Raw genomic sequence first — 20,830 nt, 5'->3', positions numbered from 1 at the left:
GTTGTTCAGTCGGTCTTAAAACAGGGCCAGCCTGGGAGAGGTGTGGCACGGGGGTACCGGGGACAGGAGTGAAGGATGAGTCAGCTCTTGGCTAGCTGAGTGGCCTCTAGCAAGCGGCTCCTCTCCCTGGGACTCAGTTTCCCACTCCTAGATTGGTGATCTTTTTCAAGCTGTATGTCACCCTGTTAACAGGTTGTGGATCAATTTCGTGGGTCAGGACTAGGATTTTAAAATAGGGACTCTGAAAAAAAAATAGGGACTATGATATTTCAGAGTGTACTCATGTGTTAGCACTGCTTTGGGAACTTTTGTTTCAATCACATTTACTTATTAGAACAAGTTTATCAGGTGCCAGGCAGTAGGCTAAGTATTATTTTATTAAATCCTCATGACAACGGTGAGGGGTGTAGATATACTACGGTCACCCCCATTCTTCAGCTAAGATAACCAAGATCGGCAGAGGCTGGACCTGAACTTGGCAATCTGTCCCTAGAGTCCAGGCTAGTTAATGATATTCTATATTCCATATGCACACATGTGGTAGTGTGTGCTTGTGTGAGTGTACTCGTGCTTGTAAGTCAAGTGGGTTGTGATACAAATTTATTTTAAATTGCAGACGATGGTCAGAAATGCTTGAAAGTCACTGGCCTTGCAGCCCTCGGGTCCTCTGTACCTCTAATGCTCTGATGCTGGCCCCAAAGCAGCCAGCTTGGGTCGCTGCTGGAGGGCCGTTTTCAGCGGCCGCAAGAGGACAGGTCAGGCGCACTCAGCGGGCTGCAGGGAACCTGGCCTCACTCCTTCATGATGGGGAATAAAGTGTCTTCCCACTAAAATGCATTCACTGGGGCTGCCTTCCATCTGGAGGTGAGAAAGGCTAATTCGGCCGGATTCCCGGCCGGCGCGCCTCAACGGGACACCTCCTGGGCGCCACGGTAACAGCACACAGGCAGCATTTTTCTCCCGGGGAGCCAGAAGCACTTCTCCGACATGCCCTTATTAATCCTTCACCTTCCCCTGCTGGGTGAGCTGCTGACAGGTACCTTACAGACAGGAAAATGGAGATACCTGGGGCCCGGGTCCTGCCTACAGCTCCTGCTGTCTCTGGTGTGGCGCGCCAGCTCCGTCTGGCAGGCAGCATGCAAGCTCGACTCTGGCTTAGCTGAGATCCGTGCCAGCTCTACCCGGGAGGAGGGTGGGGGCCTGCAGAGGAGGGAGGCCCCACTCGGAAGGATGGATGGGGTGCTTCCCAGGGAACAGGGAGGGTGGTCGTGATCCGTGGGCCTCATCCTGTTCAGGAGACTCTGGAGATGCTCTGGGGCCGCTGCTGGGTGGAGGTGGGACCCAGCCAGGCTTCTGCCGCACAAGGGGAAGGCGGCGGGTTCCCAGCAGCTCCCCCGCAACAGGGTCCCTCCCGAGCAAATAAATGCCTTTTACAGATGTAGCTTCGAAATGAAAATGAAGTCTCTTAGCCACTGACATCTGGAGGCCAGATTCAGACATAAACGGATTACTTTATTATCATGAGCAAGGTTTTTTTTTTCCCTTCCCTAAATCAACAGCCACAGCCCTCTGGCCTGAAAAGTCAGGGTCTAATTGAATTTGGGTGGGTAGTGTGTAGTTACGATTTGTTTTTGAGATACTCGGGTGGAGGAACTGAAACGATCCTTTAAAATAGAGCACATCCCTTGAGAAACTGTCCCAAGTCCGGAGGTGGCAGGGCCTGTGGTTTGAGGTTGAATAAGGTGGAGCGCAGGGCAGGCGGGGGGGCAGTGTGGTTTTGAATGGATGGGGCTTCACTGGGGACAGCTGCCTCTCTGCCTGTCCCCATCATAGTCTGACCTCCTCCTAGGCCGTCCCAGGAAGCCCAGGTCAGGAGATCATGTGAGTGAGACCTGAAGTGGAAAAGGGGCCTTACCTGTCCAATCACAGCCCAGCACCTCCAGCCGCATCCCAATGCCTGCGGGGGACCACCTCTCCGGGTACACCCGCACGTACTGCGCCAGGACAGGGTCGAACCTCCGGATGTCGGGGGTGTCATAGTGCATATTCCCTTCAAACAGCTGCAGGGGAGACAAGGCCGCTCAGCCCTTCCTGGGTGGACGCCTCTTCACTCCTCCTTTCTGCTCCTTCCTCCCCCTTCCCTCCCCGCCCCTTACATCCAGCTAGAAGTCTGCTTCAGAGTTAATCCACCGTCGCTGCACATTTTGGTCCGAGGGAGCCCCATTCTCAGACCAAGGTTTTTATTCATTTGGGAGGTCCCAGAAACATGGCAAATAGGGAGCAGATGAAAGTGGCGGTTGCTGGGTTCTGTTCTCTATCCTGGGAGTGAAACTGAAAATGCAGAATTCGGCTCTGAGTGAGTTTGAAGCTGTACTTGGCTAGGGAGGAGGAAAGGGCATGTAGACTGTCTTGCCTGTTCTGAAGTTCTCCATTTATTAGAAAAATAAGTTCTTTCCCTGATGTTTAAGAGTCTAGATTTAGAAACTCCCAGCTTGACCATTTCAATTTAGAAAGTTCCAGGTCACCGAGAGGCTGAAGGGAAAGTGACCATCCTTTCTCTAGGCTAATGACTATTTCTGCTGGGCACATGTTGACAGTCTGAGACTGTGTTCCCCCGACCTTGGTTTAGTAGAAGACATTCTGTCAAAACGAACCTCATCTGAAGCCACACTACATGAAACTGATGACCGTTGGGCTTGCCCTGGCTGAAGTCACGTGGGGAAACCAACCCAGAGCACACTTGTGAACCGGTGACTTAGGGAAAGGCGGTGCACAGGTGTGCCAGGGGCTGTGGCAGATTTTTATCTAGGAATGTGGCAGAATGCCCACAATTCCAAAAGCGGGGCACTGTCATGGGGAGAGCAGGCTCTGAGTCTGGCTAAGATCATCTCCTTTCCCAGGCCCTCAGGATGGTCAAGAAGACTCAAGGTCAGCTGTCCCTGGGGCACCCTGTGGTCCAACTTATGTTCCATCCACTGAAGGTTCCAGTTACCAAGCCCTGAGCCTTTCAAGCCACTGGAATCATGAGCTGGGAGTTTACATCAGCAGTGCAAAACCTCCAGTCCAGCCCTTGCCTCTGCATTAAGAATGGAAATGTTGGCTTAGTAAAGGGGCCAAACAGAGACACGTGATACCCCTTCCTTACTAGAGGCCCTGATCTTCTGCGAAAAATGAAGAGTTAACTTAGCAATGAGGACTGGTGCCCAAGGCTGATTGAGAGATTAATGTGGAAAGGGACAGGGGCATGACATCCCTCCCTTTCCTGGAGCTCCTTGGTCCCCCCTGTTCAGGGCTGACCTTTACTCCTGCAATGGCAGGACAGAGTGGGCGATGCTGGCCTGCACTTCTGGCCTGGAGTTAGTTTCCTTTGCCTCTTTCCAGTCTCTCTGTGAGAGGCGGGAAAGATCTAAGTAGTCAAGCCCAGCAAAATACAAAGTTCAGCAACACTCAGAAACACACAGTTGTTTTTGGAAGTCATTCCCTAAGTTTCTATAGTTGAGCCTCCAAGAACCACATCCCCTTTGAATATCTGGCCAGTTCCAAGGAAACTTTATCTGAAAGAGGGTATTAAGAGTGTCCAAGTTATTAGCAAGGTGGTGTGGAGTAGTGGTTAGGTGTTTGTGCTCTGGAGGGAGACTTGTGTCTGAATCATGGCTCTACCACAGGTACTGTGTGACCCTGGACATGACATCAAGCCTCAGTTTTGTCATCTCTGGAATGGGAGGGACCCTAAGATCTACCTTCTAGAGATGTTATAAAGATTTTCGTTGTTTAGTTGCTCAGTCGTGTCTGACCCTTTGTGATCTCATGGACTGTAACCCCTCAGGCTCCTCTGCACATGGGATGTTCCAGGAAAGAATACTGGAGTGGGTTGCCATTTCCTTCTCCAGAGGATCTTCCCGACCCAGGGATAGAACCCATGTCTACTGCACTGGCAGGCCGGCTCTTTACTGTCTGAGCCACTAGGGAAGCCTGTTGTAAGGATTAAAAGGCATTTAGCAGAGGGCCTGGCGCAAAGTATCCCTCAGTTAACATCTGTTTGACTGGCTCATAGGAGTTGGTGATGACCATCTAGTTGGGAAATCGACACCCCAGCCCGCCCCAGATCAACCTCCCTTTGTGGGGCAGGGTTAGGGAATCCTCTAGGAACATCCTACCTTTGGCTGCTGGGTCCTCGGGTCTTGGATGTGCTCCCAGTCTTTGCCATTGAGACTGTAGGAGACTTTGAACTTGCGCACAAACGCCCTGGCTTCCACCGCAGTGATGCTATCTCCTCCACGGGCCCCCTGGATGATGACGCCTTTCACAGTCTTGGGTGCTCCCAGGTCCACCTGGAGCCACTCCTCACCTGGCTGGGCCTGAGGGATCCGAGGGAACCAGCCCGAGCGGCTGCTGACCAGGCGGGCAGCACTGGGGCTCCAGAGGTACTCACGGGTGGAGGAGGCAGAGATCTGGGAGTCGGCAATGAGCCCCGAGAGCATCCCCAGCATGTTGGAGCAAGGGGCGTCTGCAGAGAAGGAGGAAGATACAAGAGGTCAGGCTGGTACCCTTTAACTGGGACCACCCCCATCAGTAGGGAGCTGTCAAAGAACCCGACTGTCAAGCACTGTAAGTCAACACTGACTTCTCTGCGTTTCAACGTGGGATAGCACTGTGGTTAAGAGCATGGTCGGGCACCAGACTGCCTGGATTCACATTTGCTTTGTCACTTACTAGCTGTGTGACTTTGGGAAAATGATTGAAGTGTTCTGTGCTTCAGTTTCCCTAGGCCTAAAGGAGGATTAACAGTAGTACTTACTTCTTGGGGGTTGTTGCAAGGATTCCATTAGTTACTATATAAAATTCAGTTACTGATTCTGTTAGTTACTGTACGAAAAGCACAGTGCCTGGCATGTCTGAGTATCTTACGCTGTTAGCCAAGGACTCTTACGTCCTTGTTGGTGACAGTCCCCACTAACCCTCCTGGGGGCGGTGAGCATAGAGGAGCTGTGCTGAGCATCGAATTGTAAGCTGGGTGATTGTTTGCCCTTCTAGATGGAACCCTTCATGGGGTTAGGTCTTTACTTCCATATGTATCATCACAGCTCTTTTCTGCCTTGCATCCTTCTCACTTGCTGTTCCTTCTACCCAAAATGCTGTTCCCCTCACTTACCATCAGACTACCCTTTACTCAGCCCAGACCTTAAATGTCACATCCTTAGAAAGGCTGTCCCCAAACTGTTGATCAACGCTCCAAGAGGTTCCTTCAGTCACTCGCAGAGCACCTCGTGCTCTTCCTTCACATAGTTATCCCCACACTTACATTTGTTTATTATCTGTCTTGCCCCCCAGCCTGAATGCTCTGCCATGCCAGGGACCCTATCTGCTCATTCCCTTCTTTTTCATCTCCAGCTCCCAGTGTGGGGTCCAGCACACAGGGGGCCTTCTATAAGTATTCATGCAGCCACTGAGAGAGTGGAGGTTGCCTGAAGACATGGTACCCAGCAAGGCAGGGTCCAGACTTCGTGTGCATTCAAAACCCACACAGGTAAAATCGAGCCTTCTGTGAAGGCCACGTGCTGCAATCGTGCTGTTAGCACAGGGCTGGAACTGGAAGCAGAGCCCAGGACTCAGTTCGCTCTCCAACCTCACAGCAACCCCACTGTACCTGTGACGCGGCAGCCGAAGAGTTCCAGGCGGAGGGCGATGCCCGTGTGCCAGGTCTGCGGGCGGACCCTGACGAAGCGTGTCAGCAGCGGCGAGTGCAGCTTGTTCAGAACCACCTCTGTGGCATCGTTGTTGGCTTGGAAGACCTGTAACATCACACGCCAGTCCATGTTATTGAAATCTCTGTGTGTAGTTGAGCCAGGCAGTCTTTGACAGAGTAGGGGAAGCTCTGTTCAATGTTAGTTCCCTTAAGCTTAAAAATAATCAGTGGGTTTGTAGTCTGGGGCTGTTTTTGAAATGCCATGGAAAAAAAAAAGATAATTTCTCACACAGCTCTAACTTGAAAACAATACATGGTCTTCACAAAAACTTTTGGAGGGAAGAAAAAATTTTGCCTCTGGGCCTGAGAGCAAGCAGAGGAAGGCACCATGAAAAGGAAAACACTTTCAGAAGCCAAGAGAGAGGGGGAATAAGCAGTAGAATATCCTTTAAAAATGGAATGACAATGTCATCTTTTAGGGCTTGTGGACCTCTCTCACTAGCTTGAACTTGACTTTCCCTCTTCCTCAGGTTTCAGCATATAGAAAGATTTGCAGGGTATTTTATCATCAGAAAGTACATCACGATTGTTTTTGTTAGTTACTTAGAGGTCTCCCTGCTCCATGGATGGGTGAGAAAGCACTATCTACCTTGGTGCCCCTGTGTCAATCAACACTTTCTTGGTTCTTTCTGGTCTTTGTCGTAGGGTCAGGGTTGCAGGCAAACCCTCAGAGTCCTGCTCTGGCTTCCTCTCATTGCAGTCTCCGCCCTGTAATGAAATCCCATCCCCATCTGACTGATGCATCTCTTATGGGAGGAATGGCTGTTTCGAGTAGCTTCTGATCCAACATGGTAGGAGCAAGTCCGAGCTTACCAGATGGCCCAAATCAATAACTGCCATATGGACCTTATGCTTTTTTGTGCTCTCCATTACAAAAAAGAAAAAAAGAGGAGCTGGAACAAGTGCACATGAGTTTCTCCCGGTTTCCCTTGATAAGAATGGAGGGAAAGACCACTAACCACCACTCCTAGATCATATCTGTCACAGCTCTAACAACCAAGTGACTGTAAATCCATTCACAGCCACCTCTGCAACAACCAGCCATTCCTCTTGGGTAGGGGGACCAGATCCTTCAGCTCATGACACCTATAACACATGAGCTGTCTGGGCATGGACAGGCTTTGGACAAGGGGAATGGGGAAACTAGTATGTTGGAATGCCACTGAGCCAGATGCTGTTTAAATACAATCAGGCCTAAAAAAAATCCCAGGAAGTAAGTGCTATTATTTCCACTTTGTTGATGAAAAAACTAAGGCTCAGAGATGTCTGTCTGGATCTCAAGCCTTGCCATGTCTTTAGACTGTAGGCTTGTGGTTTTCTCCCTTGCTTCTTGTCTCTCTTACATGTGCAGTGTTCATGTTGGTGTTAGGAGTCTTGGAGCCTTGAGATCCCCAAGCATGGGTGGAATGGAGGGAGAGCTGCTGTTGAGTGGTGTGCTCCCATTGTTTCTAATCCCAACGTAGAAGGCTCTGGGAAAGAGTGAAGAGCAGCACCAAGGCTTAGAGCTAATTAACAGCGTGGTCTTTGCTTCCTTAGGAACTGTAACTAGGAACTCTGCCATTTGACAACCTTGAACCTTCTATATTTCCCACTTACTAAAGGTCAAACGTCAGAGCCATTAATAGCTCACACCAATGTGGCGGTGAAGGCTAAGAGCCATCATAACTTTTGCAACCAAATAAGGGGATGTGGTCTGTTGAAGAGAAACGGAGGGAAGGAGAGGACAAAACAGTATTCAGAGGACCACTGTATTCAGCTGAAACCCCTTGTTCCTGGTACTGAGCCCACCTATTCCAGGGGAGCACTCCCCTCCAGCCTTGCTGTTTGCTCTGCTTCCCTGGGGAGCCTCTGCTCTGGTCCCCAGGCCGCCAGGTTCCTCCTCTGCTGCTTCGCTGACTGCCGGGAGCACCAAAGCAGGACTGCCACTGCCGGGAGCACCAAAGCAGGACTGCCACTGCCGGGAGCACCAAAGCAGGACTGCCTGCCGCACACATCCCTCCCAGCATCAGTTTGGCTGCTTCCCGAATGGTGATTGAGGACAAAGAAGAGGGAGAAGACAAAGAAAACGCGCCACAAAAGCAGAAGGAAAGAAGTTGGAGCCAGACACTTGGGAGAAGGCCGACAGGAAGAAGGAGGTGCCTGAACCTCTGTGATCTAATCTTGGGGAGGAACTACCAGGAGGAAGGGCAGGAGGTCGGACAGTCCAGGCCTTGCTATGCCCGTTTCTTGGCTTCCTTGCCGCTTTGGGGAAAGAGATGGAGCAACCGAATCCAAGGGAAAGAGATGAATCAGTTCTCCTAGAATTCAGCATGAGGCAGAGGCTCTTTGTTTGTTTTTTTGTTTTGTTTTGGCAGGGCAGAAGCAAAGACAAGCCCTCTGCTTATTTCAGACGGGTGCTGTGAGCAGTGGGGGGGGCCCACTACTGACCTGCTCCCTGAGGATGGTGGTGGTGGCTGTGTGGCCTCCATCAGGAGATGCTAAGGAGTTCCAAGGCGGGGGGCTTGGTGGGGGGTTTGATTTGCCACGTGAATATATAATTGGAGTGTTGAGTGGATTTGAACCTCAACACAGCTGCTAATTCACAGTGTACACACCATGCTGGTACCGTTTAGAAACACAGCACGTCTTATGTGTTTTTAATATCCAATTTTATCTTATCTGACCCCTTCATTTCTCAGCCTGGGCAGACAACACCAGGAAACCATTTCTTTCCTTCCTCAGTAAGAAAATGACTGTGTCTTTGGACTGTCTTGGGGAGGCTGGCTGTGTGTGGGCATGGGGAACACACACGCGTGGGTACGTGTCTGAGGAGGGGGCTGCTCTTCCCATGGATGTGTGTGGCCACAGGCTTGGGTAAGCCTCCTGGATCTCTGCCCACAGTGGCATCAGTCAGTGAGGGAGGCAGGCACATGGGTTATCTACCTGAGAAGACCTACTTGGTTCTCTAATTGACCTTCCATCTGCTATTGCTCACTCTTCTCCCACCCCTGAACCAAATGAAGGCTCTTACAATGTGACCTCAAGTAATCATTCCTGTTTCTGAGCCCAGTTCCTTCTCAGTGTCTTGTTTGCCCCTGAGCTTGTGCTTTTAACTACCTTCTGTTCTTGGGACCCTTGGCTGACAGAATACCATCTTTTTTTTGGAATGTGGACCATTTTTAAAGTCTTTATTGAATTTGTTACAATACTGCTTCTGTTTTATGTTTTGGTATTTTGGCCATGAGGCATGTGGGATCCTAGCTCCCCAACCAGGGATCGAACACGCAGCCCTGCGTTGGAAGGAGAAGTCTTAACCACTGGAGCTCCAATGTGTGATTGTGCTCAGTCGCTCAGTGGGGTCTGACTCTGTGACCCCACAGACTGTAGCTCCCCAGTCTCCTCTGTCCCTGGGGTGATCCAGGCAAGGATACTGAAGTGGGTTGCCATCTCCTCCTCCTCGGACCTCCAGGGAAGTTCCCAATACCATTTTATTTTAATAAACTTTTTACATACCTCTTACTCTGAGGTGGGTGTAGTAGAAAAAAGTTCAAACACTAAGGCTTGAACCGGGAGCCAGACTCTGTTGTTAATTAGTTCCTGCTGTGCTTACTCACTCAGTCGTGTCCAGCTCTTTGCTACCCTAAGGACAGTAGCCAGCCAGGCTCCTCTGTCCATGGGGATTCTCCAGGCAAGAACACTGGAGTGGGTTGCCATGCCCTCCTCCAGGGGATCTTTCCAACCCCAGATTGAACCTAGGTCTCCCGCATTGCAGGCAGATTCTTTACCGTCTGAGCCACCAGGGAAGCCCTCACTGTAGGCAAATATCTCTACCTCCCCCAGGCCTCAATTTCCTTCCCTATTAAATGAGGAGATTGTATGGGTTGATCTGTACAGTCCCTTCTGGCCCCCAGATTCTAAGGCTTGCTTCACAAGAGTTTCTCATTTAGAACTGCCCCAGGAGTGTCCACTTTCTAACACGGCATTTTAGTTACCACTGTCCCTTGTAGCCTAAGTGCTTTTGTGGACAAATGCTGTGGATTTTCATACATTTCAAATAGTGCTCAGACTCAGGACACCTGGTGACTGCTCCACTCAGAGGGAGAATATAACTTGTTGATGTTTTGGTTCAATAACAGTGCAAATTATTAATAAACGAAGAATAATAAATAACAACACCTTAGTCCTCACATATTGTCTTGTGCCCAAAGATATCAAAGTGCAATTTATGAAAATCCATTTTTAATGAAACATTAAGCAGTTTCTATTTCTCCAGACCCAATGGATTTATAAGGACTCTATTTTTCTCCCTGCACGGCCCTATTTATAGCTGGTAAATGCTATCATATATTATACATCTTTATGACTTTCTCAATGCTTCTGTGGTTTCAGAATCACCCTTCATATGTTTTCTGATCAAATTCTCGGAGATGGATTCTTGGCTTCCAGTCGAGGCACTGCAAGGTAAGGAGTTGGCGTGCTTGGGAAATGATGCCAGGAAATTGGTTTCACTCCCTATTCCCTGCCGACTCACTGAATCACTATAGGCAAATCAATAAACCTTAGATACCTTGATTTCTCCTTCAGGAAAATAAAGTAGATAGCAGGCTTGCAAATAGACACTGGACTTTACCAGCCGGCCCTCCCTGCTGGCTCTAGGGTCAGCACCACAGCCAGGACAGACATTAGACGGGAAGCTACAGCACGAGTAACAAATAGGTCTCTGTTTAACTGGGAAAGTTCAAGCCTTGAAAGCCATTAACTCTCAAGTCCCACCTTGAGGCCAAGAATTTTCAGGCCATAACTTCACAGTGAGGAGTCCACATTGTTGAGAAAACTCAGTGACTTGTCAGCGTATGGCACACCCAGATAGATGTATATAAAATGTGACGATCACATTTTAACATCTGCTTTAAAAGCTGGATGTCACAGATGGTATATGTTTTTGTTAACTAAAAAAAAAAAGTTAATATGGTTGCTTCCCCACCCAAAGGAAAAAGTGTGAAAAGAAGTGTGTTTAAGGTGATCCTAGCTTTCTAAAGAGGTGGGATAGCATTGATTATGTTGTAATTACTAATGTGTGTGTGTGTGTGTGTGTGTGTGTGTGTATGTATATATATATCTGAATGTATGAAGCTATGTTGAATATAGAGTTCTTCAAGTGCACTTCTGTAAACCAAGTTTGAAAAACAATTCAGGGCACGAAGTGGTTTAGATAATCCATTTGGTGCCTTGCTGAATTCCGAACATAATCCAACACTTGCCAATTGATTCTGGAGACCTTTGGTTTATTTTCAGTAAGACAGAATCTGAAACCGGCAGCACTTCATGGATTTTTTGATTTGCACCTCTGGGAGAGGGGGGCATCTGCCAATTAAATTGGCTGCTATCCAATATCCCAGTTTGGTTATTATCTACAAATCACTCTTCTCCCACCCAGAAAAAGGAATCAACACGTTTCGACCATTTCTGTGAGCTCATAAGGCATGGACTATGTAAAAAAGAAAAGTATATATATATATATGCATATGTATGTGTATGTATATACATTTATACTGTAATAAGAAACATCTAGCCAGAAAGCATCATGTTTGGTTTTTGAGGTCATCTGTTCTTTGTCTTTCACCCTTTCCAGTCACAGCCACCACTTCTTGCTGACCCCTCCCGAAGATCTCTTTGAAGAACATGCAGTGACTCAGGTGCCACTGAGAACAGTTACTGTTTCACTGCCTCCCTGGGAGTCCTCTTTGAGGGTGGATTCTCTGCCAGCCCTAAATCTCTCTCCCATACGCTGTTCATCCCTGCCATCAACATCCGGGTGCCCAGGCCAGGGTAGACACTCAACAGTCTTTGAGCCTCTCGGCGGAGAGACAAGCACAGGCTCGCGGTGCTCCTGGCTGCCTGACCTTCCTCCGTCAGGCAGGCCCTTTGGTCCACAGATGCAGACTCTCATTCTGTGCACTGCCTCCCACCTGCCTGGGCTTCATTCATTCCGTCTGTGCATGCCCGTCCCTTCATTACCTATAGTGTGACCTACAGTTTACTTCTATTTTGCTGTAAATATGTGAATGCAACTGGCTCCAGGAACTGCCCAGAGAGCAGAAAATTTTTCAAAGACAACACAGTGCTGGAGCCCTGAGGTAGAAACTGTGCAGGAGATCTTTTTCTCCTCCCTTTCTTTTTTAAAAATAAATATTTCTCTTCACTAATAAATGTTTCATTGCATCCAAAGTTCTCCTTTTCAATCTACTTGGCACAGACTCTCAAGGAGCAGAACAAAGCCAGCAGAGAAGAGAGGTGGCAGGAATGGAGGGCAGAGATGGGGGAAAACAGGAGCACATTTTAAACATTCTTCTCAGGAACCACCACACTGACCCATCCTCACTCAGGACCAAATGCTGGTCCTCCCTCTCCCACCCGCTTTCCCTTGCATTTTCTCTAAAATCAGCCATCGGGGCTACACCAGGAAATAAATGGTTAATCAATGAATACCATCCTGCTTAATTAATTTGTTGCACCAAAGAGGCAAGGGTAGGGGTGGGGATGGGGGCCTGCTGCACTCGGGGAAAATGATGTTAAGGTAATGGACTTTTTTTTCCTGTTTGTAAATCTTGGTCCTGACATTTCTCTCTTAAAACTCTTCCTTCAAGACTATAAATTTTTTTTTTTAAAGCTGCTTTCATTCTAGTGAATGTGGGAACTTAGCCAGATACAGAATCAGAAGGGATGTCTCTCTCCTGTATAAATATATATCTATGAGAGACACTGAGAAAGAGAATTTAAGGGCGGGAAGGGATGGGGGTAGGGCAAAGAAATTCCCTAACCACCAAATGCTCATTTACCACCACGATGCCCTCCTATCTCCTCCTCCTTTACTTTAGGGCTGTTTTGATCGTCAGGCAGCATTGCTGATGTGAAGGAGGAGACAGAAGAGCAGGAGCTTGTTGTGGGGTGTAGGGCAAGGAAAGCTGATTTTTTTTTCTGGGGGTGGGGGGCGGAGGTGGGTAGTATGTACACATCCCCATCTGTGTGTGCCTTGAGGGGCCCGTTAGATTTACTGCGGGATCAAGTTACCCCCATCGAGATGCCGAGCCCTGGAACACAGCATAGTAACAGGATTAGGGTTTCAGGATTTGAGACAGGAAAGCATGAGGGAGGAGAGGAGCAGAGGACAGCTCAGGGATTGGGGGCTGGAGGAGAGATGGGCTGCAAGAGAGTGGAATATCAGAGCCATGAGGGTGTATTCCCATGAAGGTGGGGCAGAAATAGACATTCTACCTGGGTGGGAAGGGCCTCCAACTGAATACCTCCTGAAAGAACACTGCCACATTATTTAAGAAGGCACCTTTTTTAATCTCCAGGTGGGGAAAAGAGAGCAAAAAGTGTACAGGGAATGAGGTTGCTAAATCTACCTGCCAATTGTACTCTTTTTCTAGAAGAAATCTCAGGAAACCACAGAGCAGGGAACCGGTGACAGCAAAGAACCCGACAATCTACCTGGCGAAGTGCTCACCCCACTGTTCATCCGGAGGTGCTTGGGCTTTTGCCCAAGCAAAATCACGGCACCATTTCACATTTCCTGCTGTCTGCTCCGTCCCACTGGCCGTGGGTCTGGAAAGCACAAGGAATTTAGCATCAAGGCTGTAAGCGCCAGGGAGGCTGGCCTCCAGTCCTGGAGACAATTCAGCACCCATGGGAGTTGGGTGAAGCCAGCCATGGGGGCCTGATGGAGAAAAGGTTCCAAGCTTATGTATAATGAAATTTTCCCTGGAGCTTCCTAAGTGGAGAGGCTAAAGGTCTGAGCTCATCCCATGGCAAATGGATAAGGGACAAACTTAATTACCAAGGGCCCTCGATTCTTCTTGGTTATAATTGAGGGGGGCAGATAAACTGGGGGACTTGAATTCGGAGAGGACATCAGTCCTCTTCTGAACATACATGACCCTGGACAATATAATCATATCTATGACTTCTAGATGTCCATTGCTAGCTGATGGTTTGAGTCACTGTCTGAATATTATACACAATAAGTAAAATTACTACAATAAAAGGGAAAAGGAAAGCCAGTCATCCACCAGGAGGCTTCAAAAAAAGATATATATATATATATATATATATTTTTTTAAACCCAAATTTTCATTTGCATTCCTAACTGAAGCCTGAGGGGTACGGTTTACCTGTGGCAGCTCACGTACAGGCCCCATCAGATGCACGGAGAGGTCTGGATGACTTATCAGGTCCCTTCCAGACCTATGGTTTTAAGAGAGGCAGATAAATATCCCATGGGGCCTTGTTACTTTTAAATTGATAACTTGCTTCTGCTCAAGAAGAGCTCTGTGGGTCTAATACATTAATTATATCTGCAGAGAGCCTTCCATCTATGGATCCCAAGGTGCTCTGCCTACAGCAAAAAAGGCACCATTCCATTTGGGCCAGCAGAAACACTGAGGCACGGAGCTGCAAAGAGAAATCTCCAAGGTCACGCAGTGCATCATCCGAGAAGGTCTGAAGAGAGACACCACGTGGTTTTAACCTTTAGCCAATTAATTTGGTGGTGGTGGTGGGGTTGTCTTTCTTCTTAAGTTTCTGAAAGCTTCACAAAGGGTTTTAAATTTCTCAGATGGCTCTCACAATGATTTGTTTTAATTTGGAAAATAAATATAGAACTGAGGATTTTTGAAGTGATGGGGGAGTGCTTATTCGTTCTGAAGGGATGTGGCCAAAGTGACTTCATTCAAGTTCCAGCTCAGGATTCTATGATGGGGTCCCAAATCCAAAATGATGAGCCCAGTGCCCTCAAAGCACAACTTGCCTTCAGAGCTCCACGAATGTGCACCTCTCTTGAACCCTGGATGGAACATTGAGGAAGCCAATTTCCCTCTGAATGCAAGATGGTGAGCCATCATGATTATGAGAAGACTGGTCTGAACTCAAAAGCATGGAGACCGGTGCCTTCCACAGGGACTCCACAGTTCCCCCAAGTCCCTGGGGCAAATTACTTTGCCCGAGAGCTTCAGTTCCACAGTCTTAAACACTGTTAAATTCTGAAGCAAATAAGCCAGCGCCTGAGGGTTCCCCGAGCCCCTTGGAAGTCATCATTAAGTTAATAAGAATGAGCTTAGTGCATTTCTGCCGCTCATTACGGATAATTTTGAAAACTCTTGGACCCAAACCTTACCCAATCCCTGTCCTAACCTTTCCATCTTCAATCTGGCCATCAGGATACAGGTAGCACCCAACAGACTTTTTCTTTTAGTCCAAATTTCTTCCAAACACTTCAGAACAGCCCAGCAATACTGTGACTAAGAACAATGTAACACGAGTGACATCAGCAAGAAAGATGCTCACATGTACCCAATAAGGGACAATTGAAATTAGAGGCTTTTGCTTAGACCTGTAAGGGCATGGCCTGTGTCCTCCTGGCTTGACAGCAGCCTCGGTCTCACTGCCTCCAGTGCAGACTCACAGAACCAGCATCTCAGAGGTGAGCAGGAGCCTAGCCAAGGCCTTGTGCCTTCCAGCTCTTTCCATCTTTCTCCACGCCCCTCCCTTGGCCTGTGTGTACATAATTTTGTCTATAATTATAGACATACATACTAACTTTCCACTATTGTACTTACAATGCTATGTCTGTGTTTGGGGTATTATTAATACAGCTGGTGAAACCAAAGGCAGTAGTTTTATGCTTGTGGTTTCTGAAGAAATATATGTGAAGCAATTTGTATAATCTAAAAGAGCACACAGGCTGGCTATGGGCTCTAACAGGTGGAAGAGCTCTCTGCCTTGTGGTTACACAATAAATATGCATGAGAAGGCCCCCCTGTAGGAAAATCATAGGTTCCATTTTTACGGCATGCGGAGTTGGGTAAGGATTTGGGGATGTGCTGTACATGTGCCTGTGTAACCGGGCTGCACTTTGCCTGGAGGATCCTTGCAATATCCCCAGCGACAGGGTAATGCCTTTCTCATCCGCAGCCTCACCGTTACCTGTTGGATGGAAAGGGCCTAAGAAGAGGCTGCTTCCAGGCTGTGGGAGGTTGGAAAAGAGCTCTTCCGTCAGTCCCCCTCACCTCCTAGCCTCAAGGAAGTCTTCCCCCACCATAGGCTCAGGCCTTGCCTCAGCCCAGCCTGGGTTCAAACTGTAGAGAGTGTTTTGCAAGGGACTAGCACAGCCATCCCCCACCACCCTGAGTGTTCGTTAATCTTGTTTTCCTCCAACTTCCCCAATTCCCTGGCCTTTGGTATACCGCACTGGTGTTGACAGAGACCAGGGAATAGAAATCAGTCCCCACATTTCTGCCCCAAACATCACCATCCCCTCCTTGCACACCCCGTGCACTGGGTCCCATCTGCAACCCCTCCCAACTGCCCACAGAGCAGAGCCCACTCCTGCCTCCACCTCTGTTGGGCTTTGCTCACAGGTCCTGCTGGCTGAATTCTGCTTTTGAGTCCACTTAGTGCCAGTGTGCTTGGCACGGTGCCCACCATCCGGCAGCTACAAAGGGAAACAGTGGTAGTGTCCTGGGTCGACGAAGCCTCTCCCCACACTGCCCCCTGGTCCCCTCCTCACCCCAGCTCCCCTTCATGGCATCAACTCAAACTGCAGCAGACTTGACAAATCTATTTGGCACGGTTCACTCAACTATTTCAGCCCAAACAGCCAGAGAGCTGCGCTGACACACCATGAACGGTGCGGAATCTGCACATTAAATACAGACATCTGGGAGCAGATCCGATAATGAAGGAGCAGCAGAGATCATCCATGGACTCAAGGACCCAGAGGTCTCCTCCCTCGGCTGCCACACCAGAGTGGGGACAAGGGAGCACAGGGAGGGGGCAATGCTTGATTGGCAGCCTTTCCATTCTTCTGCCTCCTTCTAGGTACCAAGAAGGAAATTACCCCATGGTTTCTAGGGAAAGAAATTTAGTCATGGGTGAGAAGAGGAGGCAAAGGGGAGAGAGAGAGAGAAAATAAAAGAGATGAGAATGTATCCCGTATGAAAAAGTGGAGAAGAATGGTTCTAAAGGAGTCCAGAAAGCTACATTTAATTGTCAGGAATATCTTCCCTGCAGAACCAATACCAGGGATAAAGCCAGGGAGGACAGCATTCTATCAAAATGTGCAGTGCTAAGGTATTTCCAAAAGCAGATTTCCTACAAATGGTGTTTTAAATAGCATCCCAGTCCATCTGCGTGCTTTTAAAATCGGCTTATGCTACAGTATCCCTCTGGCCAGCGCTGCTTAGTCATTGAGCCTGGACAGGGAGGTGGTTAGGGGAACCTCTTCCTCCTCCCCTGTAACCACCCCAAGCCAGATGCTGGCCCTTGCCTGCCTGGCTGAATTTCTGGGTTCTAGCAGTTTCTTATGGAAAAGGGAGGGTGGAAAGAGAGGGCATGAGAAGGAGCGGGCTGGGATGAGGACTTCATCCACAGAGCTCCCAGCACCCCATGCCGACTCTGGCTTGCTGTGTCCAAGTCACATTTAGTAACTCTCCCTGAAACAAAAGCAGGCAATGAGAAACCAGACCTGATCAACACATCAAAATGCAGAAGTCTTTCAATTGCTAAGTCTCTCACTTTCTTTATCTGTGAAATGGGCAGTGTGTGTGTGTGAGAGAGAGAGAGAGACCTGGTAATATCTAGAAGCCATGATTTCAGATGAATGGTGCCATGTTACCATGGCGATCTTAATTTTTAAAAATCCACTCCTTTAAAAACTCACATTTCCCGAGTGAAGCAGTGCCAACATTATAGTTTGGGATTTTCTGGGCCCAAGGTTTCCTGTTACAACAGCAAGAACAAGCTGCCTTGGGGCAGTGACACAGGCTGAGGGCACCTTGTTTGGAAAAGACCTTTGGCCTCTCAAGGTTGGGCCACCTATCTACCCTTTTGATAACTCACAGCCTGACAGACAGGGAGAGAGATACTCTCCCTCACTCCCCAATTCCATTCAGAGAAGGATGAGCGTTTTCCTTTGAGACCCAAGAGTCAGCCCACAAAGAACAATGCTCCTGCCCTGCCCAGGTGAGACCACTGGCCATTTCCAATAAGCCTTTCCATGCACTGAGTCTACCTTATAACCAGTATGTACATTGCCAGCGCCAGCTGCAGACCTGTTCACTGCCAGAATGCCACGTGTTGTAGAAAGCTGAGACCAGACATTCATCCATATATACAACAAAAGCCTCACATCACCCACGAGGACACGCCTGTGGGAGCCCCAGACGCTGAAGGCACCAGCCTTGCAGATTCAATGCCTTACTGCCAAGCATGACTGCCAGTTCAGATCTCATCCCCAACAAACCGAATTTCTCTTCATTATTTATTGTCCTCTTTTTCCTTCGGGACATTGAGATTCCCTTTTAGGATCTGTGCCCTTTTATTTCCAGCCCTCAGTAACTCCCCGAACTGCAGTTTCATGGGGTTTTGTGACTGTTAACGCAGCATGTGGAAGGGACTCAGGCCATCAATGCTCAATGAATCCTGCACAGGGAGACACGGGCCAGGAACACATTCTCTCCTTCATTTGTAGTCAGAGAGCACTCTGCAAGCTCTTTCTCTCTCTGCTGTACAAGATACAACAGCAGCCAGGCTGTCGGAGAAAACGGTGTCTTCCAATCACTTTAGCATAAGAAAGAATATTTTCAGGGCCAGTGTCTCCAGTGCCTCCATCAATTACTGGAGCCTTAGGGAACAAGGCTGCCTTGTCCATGTGGGGTGGGTTTGCAGCCCCTCTTGACCCACCCCTCCTGCTCCGCCCCATGCGTGCCCCTGTGGTGGGGCCATGGTTTTACCTTGTGGTTCTTGCCGTGCCGGTACACCATCCAGTCCTCACCATTAGTGCTCACTTCCAGCTTGTAGGATTTGACATAATAGCCATTCTGAGTTTCCCTGGAAATCGCTCCCTGCGTTGCAATGGCTGTGAGCACAGTTAGAAAGCGTAGGTCCACCTGGAGAAGGAAGGCGAAGAAGGATGGGTGTCTTGACTCCCCACACAGGGCAGCATCTGGGCTTTCCTTCATAGGACACCATTGCAGTACTTGACTCCCAACCCGTGTCTGTGATTCACTCACAGGTATTGGTGGTCAGTATCTGTCGGCATCCACTAGAGAGTTAAACTCGACATATTCAAACTACGTTGGACACCTCTGAAATTGTAGCTTGAGTTTTATTTCTTTTTTTTTTTCTTTCTTTCTTTTTTTGCAAATTTGAACAGACAGGATGACTGTTTATCTTAAAGGAATCATTGAACATCTAGAACTATGACCCCTTTTTACTTTACCACGACCTGCCTTGGATAGTGAAAGCGGATGCTGTTTTACAGGAACAATGGCTAAATCCAATCCACTCCACTCTGATCCAGCCTAGCTGCCAAAGTCTCAGCTCAGAGCTGTTTCTCCTCCCCTCAGTCCCTCACTCCATTGTGTATTTAGTCGCTTGGGTCACCAAGGGGTCAAAAGGCATGTAGAGTCTGCCCAAGCAATTAGGCTTATGGACCAAGTGCTGACCTTTTGTCCGACAAGGAGGATGGCCAACATTTTGAGCCACCTTCCCTTCCACAACACCAAACCCATTTGGAAATTGCTAGGTGTCATTCCTTTGCAGGCCGCAGTGTTTCTTAACAACAATCTCCCTGTGATCAAAACTGAGCCAGCACGCCCTGGTAAAATTTGATTCAGTAAACATTTATTAGCTACTTAATATATGCTCAGCATGATTAAGCGTTCTGAAGAAGTACATAGTGCTGTATATGTGTATGATAAACAAGTGGAGAGCAATAGGAGAAAGAATACGATTAGGACTCAAAACAAGGACTACAGTCAACGGAATGCTGGCTGTCAGTAAGAACTTTCTGGAAGCTGTGCTAGATGAGGAGGATTATTGGAGAGGAAGAGAAGAGAGTGACAGATGGCCTTAGGGTTGGGCTGTTAGAGCTCATTCTATGGAATGCTCTGGAAGTTTCGAAGGGGTCTTTCTCCCTTTCCTGTCATCTGCTCAGTAACGTCCTTCTCAGAGCAGAGGCTGGTAGGACAAGCTAGTCTCAGAGCTAGGACAGGCTTGTCAGCAGGTCACAAGGCTACCTACCATGTGTCATGAAAGCAGTCCTTGCTCTAGCCTGGAACTAGTGGCTTGGCCTCCCCTGGGGACCAGCACTGGACCGGTGTGTAGAGCAAGGGAGGATTACTCCACAAAAGCTGCACGTCTTATTCAGAAGGAAAGCAAACAATAGTCTGAAAAACTGCTGCAGGGCATCCACGCGACTGGAATTTCATTCCTGGTAGTGATAATTTCCCACGTGGTCTCCTGATGGCTATCAGCAAAACCTTCCTGGCAGGGCTCCCTCCAAACAGCAGAGATCACAAAAGGTTGCCATGCTTCTCAGCCAGCCTGCCCTTAGGAAAAATGCCCCCTACGTCCTGATGCCTCCCTCTGCCAAGAATGAGGACGCTCTGGAACTGTTTATAGAAGTTGCTTGGATGTCTACAGTGAAAGGGCAAACCCCCTCCCAGCCCAGAAAGTCCACCAGGGCCTGGTAATCTTCACAAGGGCAAGGCAGTGTCCATTTCATCCTGACGCTTAGCACAGTGCCTGGCGCTGTGCTTGTGCCTAGAATATGGATTTCTTAGGATGGATGGATGAGAGGAGTTCTCAATTATGTTATGCTTATTTTCTTCATGTCCTTTGTTGACTCTAATGAAGGAGCCAGCTGCCTCACCCACCGAAGCACACACACTCTAAACAGCCTCTGAGTCAGTACCTGGAGATACTCCTTGCTGGAGTCCAAGTTGGGTGTCCAGCCATTGTCGTCACCATGGAGCCGGCTTTGCTGAGGTGTCCACCTCCCATCAGAGTACATAGATGAGGCACTGATCTGTTCATTAGCAATCCGGCCAGACTCCATTCCCAGAGGGACATTGCACTGAAAGTCTGGCGGGTAGAGATGGTCAAGGGCAGAAGTTAGGTCTCATAGCCTTAAACCCCCGAGACGCCCAAAATGCTGCTCCCTTCAAGGGGTGAGTCCTTTCAGGCACTCCTTCATCTTAAAGACCTAATTCTACACTCACATTTTACAAACAATGATGCCAAGTCACAGAGCTTGACAGCCCC

General features: G+C 48.6%; 1 protein-coding gene across 4 annotated transcripts in view; it reads right to left on the bottom strand.

Annotated features, from left to right (window-relative positions):
• NRP2 (neuropilin 2) overlaps positions 1 to 20,830 on the bottom strand; it is a 120,133-nt gene that overhangs the window by 54,032 nt on the left and 45,271 nt on the right. For all 4 annotated transcript variants that reach the window (XM_027565094.1, XM_027565074.1, XM_027565103.1 and 1 more), the window contains exons 6-10: positions 20,481 to 20,650; positions 18,517 to 18,672; positions 5,648 to 5,792; positions 4,158 to 4,507; positions 1,916 to 2,060 (exon numbers count right to left, since the gene is read on the bottom strand). In XM_027565094.1, the coding sequence (XP_027420895.1) occupies positions 1,916 to 2,060; positions 4,158 to 4,507; positions 5,648 to 5,792; positions 18,517 to 18,672; positions 20,481 to 20,650 (966 nt within the window). The remainder of the gene's footprint in view (positions 1 to 1,915; positions 2,061 to 4,157; positions 4,508 to 5,647; positions 5,793 to 18,516; positions 18,673 to 20,480; positions 20,651 to 20,830) is intronic.

Source organism: Bos indicus x Bos taurus, chromosome 2 (assembly GCF_003369695.1).
Source record: "Bos indicus x Bos taurus breed Angus x Brahman F1 hybrid chromosome 2, Bos_hybrid_MaternalHap_v2.0, whole genome shotgun sequence".
NCBI classification, from domain to species: Eukaryota; Metazoa; Chordata; class Mammalia; order Artiodactyla; family Bovidae; genus Bos; species Bos indicus x Bos taurus.
Note: the sequence above shows the minus strand (reverse complement) of the source record. Positions and strands in the feature narration are given on the sequence as shown.